Consider the following 12,327-nt stretch of genomic DNA (forward strand, 5'->3'; position numbering starts at 1 on the left):
CGTAGTGACCATGTAAAAATGAAAGTATTTCTAGAATCCAAGAAGTAGAATATGTATTACATATATTATCCCCATCCAGAAACGTGACTTGAAGTTAAAACATGTGCAGAGACAAAGAAGTGCACCGAACTATCAGATTTACATGCCTTGGAAAAACTATTCCTCTTCTGCATCTCATGTGTCCAAATGTAAAATGACATTGTTCTACACCAAATGTTACAGGGATATTTTTAAAGACACAGCTAAACACCAGTCAACATTTATCTGTGTTGGTGAAAGTCTTACTGTTTATTAGAAAAAAAAAGTTAGCAAGTAGTTTAAACATTTTAATCTCTTCATCCTCACAGCATGACTATCTGGGTAATACCTATAGTCCAGAAGAATCGGAAGAAAAATAGTAAACAAAAGCTAGGCTCATGACCACAGAATGAGACAGTATATTAATGTATGCTTTCTCTTAGCTTTTTAGCATTTTACTTTTAAAATTCCTACATAAAGTAGAAAATAAATTACAATTTGCTAGTAATAAAATTTTGAGGTAATAATGAATCTGCCTAGCATTACTTACCTCTGATTCTTTATCACTTAAAGATCCCAAGCTTCCAAAACTGTGGTTCGAACTTTCATTATTTGTTGAGGCCTACCAAGACAAATGCAATAGTTAAATGTAACAACCCTGTTTGTAATACAAATACTTAACTGCTGGTAATTACTACATATAGACAGTAGGCCATTACTACCATGGCTGTAACTAGTAACAGTGATCAAATTTTATTCCTGTAAGGAAAAACTGATGAACTGTACAGTTCCCATGACTTGCAATAGAGATAAAAAATACATAATAACCATCATATTTCGATTTTTTTCTAAGCCAAGTAAAACCTTGAACATTCAACATCTCATTTGGGAATAGCAAAACATCCAATGAAGAACACTATAAAGTGATTAAACAGAATGGGCTTATACATCCAATATTGCTCAAAGTGTTGCAGACTTTCCAAAAGAAAAGAAGCTTCAGTTTTCTTTAAGTCAGACACTAGGCCATTGCTGTTATTTTTAAAATCCATTCAACAAAAGAAAAGAACAACTTATTTACAATATTATTGTATATTCTTACAACAAATCACATCTCCCAGTACAACAGACTACTGGAGAGGAAAAAACAAAAAGGAAACTGTAATAGTTTCAAATTACAGTATTTCTATAGAAATGTTCTAGAGCTGATTTTTTCAGAGATCCTTTGAACAGAGAATGGCAACAAGGACATTTTATTGAAAGAGTCTGCTCCATTCACAGAAGAAGTGCTAAGAAGGTTTTTTTGTTTGTTTGTTTTTGTTTTTTTTTAATTAAAAGAAAAATGTTACACTGCTGGATTATTCTTTTCTCCAATAGGAAGGAAGAAAAAATACTTTGAAGTAAAGCAACTACTTCAGGCAAATACTCGCTTCAAAGCATTCAATTCCAGCACTGCATCAGCTTACAATACAGATCTGTGACATCTTCTGGAATTAGATCACATCTGAATTAAGATTTCTAGAGAAATGCAATTAAACCCACAACATTTCCATGTGTGTTTGCCCCCGAAGTAGTCTCTAGCTTAAAAATGCCTGGATTTGCCTTGGGATCCTTCAATACCTGATCACTGGAGTCAGGACTATAATCTCAGTAACCTACACTCACATTTTCCCTAATGCTTACTGAAAAAGCTCAAAGATGCTGGGCTTCACCTCCTCTCCACAGCTCAACAGTTCAGCAGATAGTCTTCCAAATAATAATCCCACTAAACAAGACTCCATCTCAATTTAATTACTAGAAGAATAAAGTCTCAGCATGTTTTCCAAAAATAACCTACATGCATCTGTGTGCTGCAGCCTTTTCACTGTCTTGCTAGGTTACAAAAATGAGAATTTGATGTGTGCAATCAGGTATGTATGTGAACAGGTTTTCTCATTTTTGCCTTCAAAGTACATCTCCTTCTCCCAGTTACCTCTGCACATCAGATAAAAAAAAGCTTGTATCATGTTTCAAATAAAAGTCAGATAAGCTTCTCATAATGTCCACCAAGACTACAGACTGTATTGAAAATAAAATTAAAAAAAAAATCCAAACAGCCCAGACATACTGAGAGGAGAGAACTGAGATAAAGATATAAAAGACATAGAAAACTGACAGGGATAAAACTGCAGAAGTAGATACTGCTATTCCCCTCCGTATTTTTCCTCCTCTGTGAGCAGGAAAAAGAACATACATTGCAACATACATTGCCGATCACTTGTACAGTATTTCTAGTCAAAGTTAAGAAGAACAAAAAAGGTAAGGATTTGTATTCATCTAAAGACTACAGTGGTAGCAGTATCTTCTGCAAGCAACTATCGAAGCATTTAGTAGTACTAAAGAACTTTAGCTATCCACTTTCAAAACAATTGGATGAGATTCAACTATCTTTTCAAATAGTTGTAGGACTGTGCCAAGGACAAGAAATTTGTGTTTCATACAGTAGAAAGAACGGGGAAATTAGCTGGCTTTTTTTTGTTCTTGTTGCTTTGCTGTTGTTTTTTTTTTTCCTGGCTAATTTGGATGAACGATCTTGGAAAGTGGAATGTAATTTGGGTAAAAATGAAATCAGTTGAACAACAAGCAACGAAAAAGTATTGGAGAGATTTATTGGACTGATAAGAAGAAACTCACAGGGAGTTTAAGTTTAAAGAAAGAGAACCCCAAGAAACTTGATAATTGTTTTGAAAGAAAATGTATTAAGCACAGTGGTAGACAGATTCTGAGGAACAAAGACTGAGGGGGAAAGAAACAAAAATGGAATAGAATTACTGATTTTTCCCTCAATCTACTTTTAATCACAAGGGTAAAGTATACATTTTTGTAGTCACACTTAGAAGAAAATTAAATAAGGGAAAACAGCAGTGCATCAGTCACAATGCATCAATTCGGTTTGCTTTCACTCATCAATCCCTGCTATCAGGTAGTATTTTGCTGTGTAATTAGACTGGTAATAAAAACATAAAATACTAAGTGGAAAGTAATAATAAAGCTTGCACAAAAATTTTAAAATATAAGAGCATGACATACACTTTGGAAACAGGATTCCTAAATATTTTAGCAATGGGTGAAATAAGCCTAAAAATTAATAAAGATGTTAAAAATAACTAAACTTTAACTGTAATACTTGGTGAAGTATGTCCAAATATTCAAAACCAAAATGGCATATCACCTAGGGAACAGTATGCAGAAATCTTGGAAAACGAAGCAAACTTGAGTGGGATTTGTAATAAAAGCAGATTTATTTTGCAGAAGTATTAACTGAAGGATAATATACAAAATAAGGAAGGTAATTAAGGTAATTAAGCTGTGGTATTCGATGTTCATAAGGTCCTCCCTGAAGTGTTGCATCTTGATTTGACTCTAAAGGACAGACGGCAGAAATCATACAATCAGAAATTGATGTGTCTTAAAAAATTGAAAGAACTGGGTTTTGCTAATACAGATATAATGTTCTTCAAACAAGTTTAATCCTGAAAACAGAGGTTCTCATGTCTTTCAAACAGAACAGTTAAGTTATTGGCTATCTGCAGAAGGGACAGCTCCTTTTAAATACTGAGAAAAATGGATAAACAAATGTATCTTGAACTCAAATCAGCGACTAACATTAATTTTCCTGAGACTCTCTTCCAACCCAGCTCTTTTTCAGGCAACGTACAAGAGAGATGATATAGAATAATCTTTTAAAGACAGTAGATTTGGATTACTGTTCTTTGTACTTACTTTAGCTCCAACACTGCAACTTCCAGTACTCCCAGTGCTGCCACTTACTACTCCAGTAAATCTTGCCTCCAACAACTCTTGTCTTCTTGGGTCCAGGCTATGAAGCTCATCCATCGCTCCTGAACAAACAAACAAACAAATTCATTATATTCTTTAAAAAGGTTAATTACAGTATACTATTTTACAAGTGAACCAAACATGCCACTGACCAACACAAAAAAGAATAAAAAAGATGTTTACTCCCAAACTGCCAACAATTTACCACCTGTTATTTAATAATAAATTAACACGATGTATTCTAGAAATTTTGAGGAAACCTCCCTGAATCAGAATACCCTTGTCAATTCTGGTGACAACTAAATTCTATTAGAGGCATGTAAGAGTCACTGAGCCTGCAAGAGTGTGATATGCCAACCAGACAATTATTAATAGATGAAAAAAACAGCAATGGGAGCAAAACACTCCTCAGCATAAAACCATCAATTCAACAATACTCCTGTTCTCAGTATTATTGCATTTATTTAGGATATCAACATATTGATATCTAAGACAAGTAAAAATCATAGGAAAAGGGAAAATGAGGTCATGGACCACAACCAGCATGTAAAAGGGAATGCAGTGGAAGACAAGGAATCAAGAAGCAGGATTGGCTATATGAAAGGAGCCAGAAGTAGCAGTCCTTTGCACAGGTGCTGCTTGCTACAGATGCTGTTACAAAGAGGTACAGCAGAGCTCCTAGCATCAGCAGAGGAAAGGAGGTGGAGGGGAATGGATGAACAAAAGGAGTTTCTAATGTACTCAAATAAGCTCAGCCTATAAGAGTAGGTTGCAGTCTGATGTGTAGCCTTCTAATTTGTATTTAAATCACTTATGACTCTTTAATCAGTCTGAAAGATCATCTAGACAAATACCCTTCTGTATTTATACAAACTACATTCTTTGTTTTTATCTTTTCAACTACTTGAACATTCAGTTTATCTTCAAATTGGAAACAGTTCAGTTGCTTTGTCTTAAATAAGTTATTTAATGCCAAAGTCCTTATGCACTATTCAGAAGACACACCCCACAAGCACCTTGAAAATGATACAGCCTCATTTTTTCAACTAAGATACAGCTTATCAACCTTGCGCTTTTCAGTCTCATGGGACAACATCCGTTGTCAGAAAAGTAGTTCAGAAAGGACAGAAAGTAATAGTGATGTATATTCAAGTGATACTGTTAAAAAAAAAGAGGTCCGAATTTTCTTTCCATGAAAACCACATTTTGCTACTTTTGAGAGCTTGTACTGACTTTCACCCATCAGCCACGAATCCTGACAAGACATCAGCACAGCCCTCCTCGCTGTTGACAGAACGCAGGAGGCATGTTGTTCAAACTCCTGGCTATCTCAGCAACCTTTATCATTCAAAAACCAGACAGACCCTTCCCCTGCACACGCTGGCCAAAACACCAAACCATGCAACTCAACCTCCTGGCAGAGAAAACCCTGGTTCAGTCACTTTGCTAATTCAAGCTGCCCAAGTCTCAGCAGTGCTGTGTGCCTTGCTCCAGTGGGACGGCCAGCAGCAGGGATCAGGGAGCCAGCATTCCTTCATACCAGGCAAAGAACAGTCAGAAAGCAGACATTTGAGAAACGCACTGGTAGAGCCTTCCTTTGACAGCCAAGGCACAAGTGGCTGGCACAGCACACTAGATTCTGGTTCATGAAGTGGGGAGCCCTATAGGGAGCTGGAGGCCTCTTATCCAATGCTGCAAGAATGCAGGACTGGTTTGAAATTGCAGCTGGCTTATCGTCAGCAGTCATAACACTGCTGCTGAACTGCACCGGCAGAAGCTCCTCTCATTTCCATGTGTTTTAGACTAAACTCTCAGGGGAAAAGGCTGCCTTACTACATGCATGCGCAGTGCCAAACACTCAGCAATACTCTTGCTTCCCAAAATCTTGTGTACTGCTTCCAGTGACTTAAGAAACAAAGTGCACGCTTCCTCATCTACACAAAAATGCTCCTCAAATTTGCACACTGTGCAATAAGGCCTTATTTATATATATTTTTTAGGCAGATCTATACAGCATATCCTTGCTACCCTGTACATAATCTATATTTCAATGAGAAAGTATTTATTAGAAAGAGTGTAAGAAACTGATCAAGTCTAAATAGCCACTGTCTCGCTTCATAACAAAAAGAAGTGTTTAACCTATTTTAGTTTACCAAAGTAACCCACTTAATGAAGCAGGACTAGCAATATTCTGAATTACTAGCCTACTTGCTAGTCACTGCTCATAACAGCTCAGAGACTACCTAAAATTACTGCTATAACTAGCAAACCACATGCACATGGCAGGAACAGACACTACAATATCCAGTATTGCTTATAGGAAACACGGGGAAGCAATACTGCAGGCTTTGGTGCTGGTTTATTTAGTATGTGTCTAAATACTAATGCACTCAGCACTCCTGAGCTACTCTACCAGCCAGGAGGGTAACTGAGCAGGTAGATGGGTATTTCACAGCACAGATGAAGTACAACTTTTCAATTTTTTCTGTTCAGCTTTTAGAGTCTACACATGCTAATGAATGCACAATATTCTCTTCATTATCTCTGCTGGAATTTCACTTTACTTTTGTATTTAAATGTCCAGAACCACAGAGCACCACACAATAAACATGCACACTCCATCATTCATATGCTCAGGACAAGTCAGGGAAGCTGGAGTAAGCTTTATCTCAAAACAGAGCAAATCCTAGAGCTCTACCAAATTGCCACCTTCAGTAATGCTGTATTTTAAGACTGACTTCCACATGCAGCTGTTTTTTCAAGAAACTACTGCTCTCTATATTCCTTCAGCTTATAACCCAAGCTACCTGCTTTTAAAGGTAACTTCACAGTGCTAAAGCTAAGGGACAAGGGCTACTTTTTTTTTTTAATAAACATCATATAAATATATAAATTCAACTGCTGTTCACAAGATAAACTAAATGTATGGTTTTAGAAATGCACTCACAGACTAGTTGAGCTAGCTCCATTCCTACCTCAGAAATTCAATTCACCAATTCAAAGGACACGCGATCACATCATAGAAGTACTAAATGAAGAAGTGGCATTGCTACCAACCACCACCATTCAAACTGCCTTCCACAGAAAATATATTTGAGAATACTTGATCCTCACTATGCGTCCTAAAACTTGCTTTTCTTCTTTTCTGGCAATCACTACAGATTCTACAAAGCCTCTTTTTGTCATTTTGAAAAATTAAAATGACCAACACTACCTAGCTGCTGTGTTTTATTTTATTCCTTTGGTGATGGCAGAATCTTGTGCTTATCTTTCAGAACTGCACAGTCTCTAACACAGAAGTCCTAGCATACTGTCCTGCAAAGGACACTTGTTCATCAGGAGCCCAAACTTCTGAGAATTTGTTTCACAATGGGTTACATCAAAAGTCAGAGTTATTAATTCAGAGCAATAACTTACAAGGATTTTCTCATGGCATCCTCAAGTCACACTGTATTTCATAACCTTTTCGTAACAGGTATGTAAGGCACCAGAGGATTCTTCATAGTTGTTTGAATTGTTTTGGTAACCAGAAAACAATGAAATGCAACAACACATGTAAGCCAGGCCTCATGTAGCAGAAGGCTGCCTGCTGTCTTAGCCTCCTGTAAACAGGAGCTTTTGGGACACATGCATGCGGTGATCTCCACCTTGAACACTACTAGATTACAGAGCAGAGTTGCAGACTCAAAGGTCTCACAGATAAGACACGTTTTTCTTCTAAGTGTGGAATCAAGTCCAAAGCCTCAATCTTTATTTTCAACTCCCTTATTTTACCCTGAATGGACTCTTGTTAGCCAGCAATCAATTACAACTTCCAGATGAAGAAAGATCAACAGCTTCACACATTGTCAGCTTTCAACAATGAAGTTCATTCTGCAGAAGCATTCTTCTTCTGAGAACAACCCTCAGAATTAGACTGAGACCTCCTCCCCTGAATTCAGGGACAGCACAAACCACCTTTCACTTCAGTGAGAGGTGTACTTGTTCAGTTTGGTTTCTTTAGCAGATTTCTATGCATATAGCTTTTAACAGCACGACAAAATACTTCAACACAAAGCCACATCTACTGAAGACCAGAGCTCAACAATTAACCCAAATGTAAACACAATGTCCTAGTGTGCTCTTAGTAGTCAATCCGGTGACTTTAACATGCATGGTGTTAAGAACTATGTCTTTTCTTTTTTTAAACCACTTCACATTAACACTGACTACATTACACCACAAGCTCTTCAGTGAAAGAAGCATGCTTTTGGTCAATAAATCTACATAATATCGATTTAAAAGGGAGTGAAAAACAAGAAAGTAAAAGGTACGCATTTCAAATGGTAAGAAAAGCAGTCTGGAAAGTAGAGATTTTTGTTTTAGTTTTTGTTTTTTTAATCAAAATTCCTACAGACATCTCAAACAATCTTTGAAACTATGAACACTAAGCCTCAACCATTTTTCCATGTATAGAAAGCAGTAGTTAACACAATTGGAAGGCAATCCTAGGAGTCTTTAAATTAACTATTTCAGTTTGGAATAACCCAAAAACTTATTTCACCGTGATGATGCTCTAATAGTTCAACTTCTTAACAACTGAGTATGAGAACTCATCGTACACATGCACTGGGAGATAAAATTGAAACTTTAATGTTTCAATGCAAAACATACCACAGACTTTTAAATCCTTAAGCAGACCTGCAAAAAATGTTATACAACTCATTGTCCTGGAAATCTCACCAACAAGAATACATCCTCTTTCTCTGGGTATCCATACGTACTTCTTTTGCATATCATTTGGGAAATAAAAGCATAAAACCACGCACATACATTCAGCTTCTTTATACTCTCTTCTCCTGAAAGACTTGGCCTTCCTTACTGCAGAAGCAGTCAGAAAGGACTTTTCCACCTCTAGGAAAATAAAGTAAGCAGGCCACCTCTTCTGTCTCCAACATAATGAAGTATTTGGTACAGAGGCAAGTTAATAATCACATTGATCCAATTCTCTTTTTCTTAATAGTAAAACTTCCTATTTATTACAGCTTATGCTTTATGCATTAGTACCGCATTAAACCAATGGGGAACAAAGCTACTCATAACAAGCAGTCAGCGAAGGAGCACGGCTTTAAAACACAAGTCTAAGCACGTGAAAAAGCAAGGCAAATCAGAATACAGTAAAAGCATTAAATTGTATGGAATGAATGCAAATTTCTTAATTTCAAAATCAGAAAAATACCGGTACTAATTAAAAGCTATTTGGGTTGTGTAATTAAGAAATCAATCCAAAAAAACCCACAAAGCTGACCTGTACTGCTAAACCTTTCTTCGGCAGTATTTTTTGGGGAGATGGCAGAAGCACAAGAAACAGCCCTGAAAACTCCTAATGTGCTCAGAAAACAAGTTGCAGAGTTAGCATGATGGCATCAAGCCAATCAGCAGTAATTTAGAAGAATTCAATTCCAAGATACCAGCAAAAGCAAAGCTCACCCTTTTGATGAGCTCTGAAGTTCATCGCCACAAAGGCTGCAGTGCTGGGACCACAGGAGTCAAAACACCCCCACCGAAGCTAAACAAGCAGTTAACAGGGCAAACAGCAAAATACAATCTGATATTTAAAACAGAACAATCCCAAACTATATATACCTGATATATATATGTATATATAAAACATACATACAGCTACATATCCAAAAATCTATAGACACTGTTACCAAGACTCCAGGCTTGCAGCTCTTTCAAAACACTTCACAAGAACAGCTACAGATTACCCATGGCCACATATAACCTGGAAATTTACAAGTCCTTAAAACCACTCGCTTTCCAATAGAGAGGACTAGCTTATTTCATGGTAGCTACTACTATAACCTCCACAGAGGTGCCATGAAAAACTAGAGTAATCCATTTGACTTGAAAACCTTTACCACAGGTTAAGACAAATCGTAGTAGCACATGAAGCAGGAAAGGGAAAAAAATACATGTTGAAGTGAAACTGGCTGTTTGAAAAGATCACAAGTGATAGGAAATTCCTAATGAGAGATGTATATTAAGCCGAGGGTCAGGAGAAAACAGAATCCATTTCATTAATCAAGAGTAATTTTGAACGAGTAGTGAAAACAGTATCTCTCAGTCCCTGAGATGGTAACATCAAAGGACAAAACAGAGAAAAAGCATGGTAACAGTATTTTTTAAACAAGTTAACTCCTAAATTCAGGCAGTTCTGCTTCCTAACAAACGCACCCTACCACTAGGTGTCTAGATGAACTTAAAATGCTTGTCCTAACATTCTAACGAGATCTTTAATTCCACAAAGTGATATTCTTGAAACAAGGAAGACTTTCAAAAGAGCAACCTAAATACAAGCAAAAAGTGACTTCTGGAAGACAGCTTCAACTGACCTCATAGCTTAATTTGTTTCATCTCATGCCTGTCTCCTAATTTTACCATACAAGCTCCAAAGAATAACAACCTGAACCAGAAGATATTGATGAATTCCTGTTTTGACCCAAAAATAAAAAGCCACAACTTTGCCTGTAAATTATTTTTCTATTTTTTTATAGTATCCTTAGAAGCACTGCTTGGAAACGCAACTAAAATGCAAATTCACACATTTGTTCTCTCTCCCCCTCCCATTCTTGTATGTATTTACAGTAAGCATGAAATAAATTCCAGACCTCTTCCTTTATAGCTTAGCTCTTCACCTAGCCAAAAGGTCTCTAAATTACAGGTATTTTATAACTGGGATAATGTCCAAAAGAATGGACAACAGAATGCATGTAAGTGAAAGATGACTACTACTGCTGATGGTGGGGTGGAGGCGGTAAGAAAGGAGGGAGGACATTTTGCTTCAGAAAAATGCTGCAGAATTAGCAGGCAGATAGATCAGACCTTGGTCTATGTATAATCTGTAGGTAAGAAAAAAATACAATGGGCAAATTTTGGCCTAAAGTAACATGACAAATATGGTTTGAAAATTGATTTCCAAAACTTTTACAAAAGCTTACAGTTGTATGATTGCTGATACAGCCTTATTAAAACACAACGTAAAGAAAACAATGCTTTTCTGATGAACTGCCAAAACTTCTGATCAATTTCCCATGAACTAAGGAGATGAACAGGAAGAGCAGTTGGTGAGGCTGTCAGGTTACCTGCATTCTAAAGGTCAGTGCTAATTCTCCTCTTGCTGAAACAACGGGAAATCATTCTCTGCCTTTTCCCTTCTCCCCATAAGATGCAGTCTATTTATTTTGGGAGTCTTTCACAGAGATTTTTTTCAAATGACTGTAGATTATTTTTTTTAATGCAGTCTCAAGATTGTTCATTTCATTTTTTTCAACAGCTCAACAGTCCAGAAATTTGATCCAAAAAAGAGAAAAGCTTGCCTGCTGGGTTGATAAGTCATTTTCTGCAAATTATTCTACAACAGAAATCAATTTTTTAATGCTAAAAAAAATTCTAATGATCTTCAGACTCCATCTATAGACTGCCAGTTTTTAGATTTCAACAACCTGGAAAGGAGAAGTGAATCAGAGGGAAATATGTTCCTGAGAGAACATCCGCTAATGTCTTAAAGAATTATGAACAAGTCACTTGACCCAATTCCAACTCAGCTAGGAAGCATTTGCAGGTAGCAATCTAAGACCTTGTCATTATTCCCACCTCTCAGCTAGGTAATTTATCCTAAAGATTCCTTGGCTATTACGTGCCTCATCAGATGGCTGTAGGCAGCTGAAACAGAGATACATTTAAAAGTTGCCTACCAAAGCCTTCATTTTGGACGCAAACCAACAAAACATACTCATGTGCGTGGGTATATGCCACAGGGACGGAAACTCAGAATGCCTCATGCAAAGCTCAGGGAATGATTCATACACTGGAGAGGACAATAGCTCCCCAGGGGTCTATTCTCTTCTAGTGGGGCTAAACTGGGTATGCAACCATGTCCAAGGAAAGTCAGTGACGCCTCATTTCTGACAAGTCCCTCTGGTCCTATCTCCTAGAAGTACTAAGTGACAACATTTTCCCTACATACTGTATAAAAGTAACTGTGCTTCTCTTTAGTGACATGGGCAAAAATCTACTGCACTTTTGTAATTGTAATCTATTTGAGGTGCCATCTATTTGATGACTCCTTACAACAGACAATTTTTTAACCCCACTTTTCCTTTTTAGCTTTTCTTACAAGGATTCTTCACCGAATAGGTTTATCCCATTTTGCTCCTTAAACTACTGTGTCATTACATTCACAATATTTCTCCCCTTCTTAACGATAGGAGTTGTCAAGTATAAAGTAATTAGTAAAGATAAGATACAGCATCTGTATGGGAACTGTTGAATCATGGCCTGAACCACTGATTGATCACCTGAGGCAAGCACTGAGTCAGATACAGGAGCACAGGAGAAGGCAATTCATGAGTGGAAGGGGTGGAGTTTGGCTCCACCTCTCCCAGACCCCATTTAAGGGCTGACCACCACTGGGGAAGGATCTCTTGTTGGAGATCCCTCTTGTGCAGA

The 12,327-nt window shown here is 37.2% G+C and overlaps 1 protein-coding gene across 5 annotated transcripts in view; it reads right to left on the reverse strand.

The window, feature by feature from the left end:
- Positions 1–12,327, reverse strand: part of TLK1 (tousled like kinase 1) — a 90,713-nt gene that overhangs the window by 43,568 nt on the left and 34,818 nt on the right. For all 5 annotated transcript variants that reach the window (XM_065750655.1, XM_065750653.1, XM_065750657.1 and 2 more), the window contains exons 2-3: positions 3,778–3,896; positions 569–640 (exon numbers count right to left, since the gene is read on the reverse strand). In XM_065750655.1, coding sequence (XP_065606727.1) covers positions 569–640; positions 3,778–3,896 — 191 coding nt within the window. The remainder of the gene's footprint in view (positions 1–568; positions 641–3,777; positions 3,897–12,327) is intronic.

The sequence above is a fragment of the Cyrtonyx montezumae genome, unplaced genomic scaffold (genome assembly GCF_038088225.1).
Source record: "Cyrtonyx montezumae isolate F1298 unplaced genomic scaffold, pur_monq_1.0 scaffold_7, whole genome shotgun sequence".
Taxonomy (NCBI): domain Eukaryota; kingdom Metazoa; phylum Chordata; class Aves; order Galliformes; family Odontophoridae; genus Cyrtonyx; species Cyrtonyx montezumae.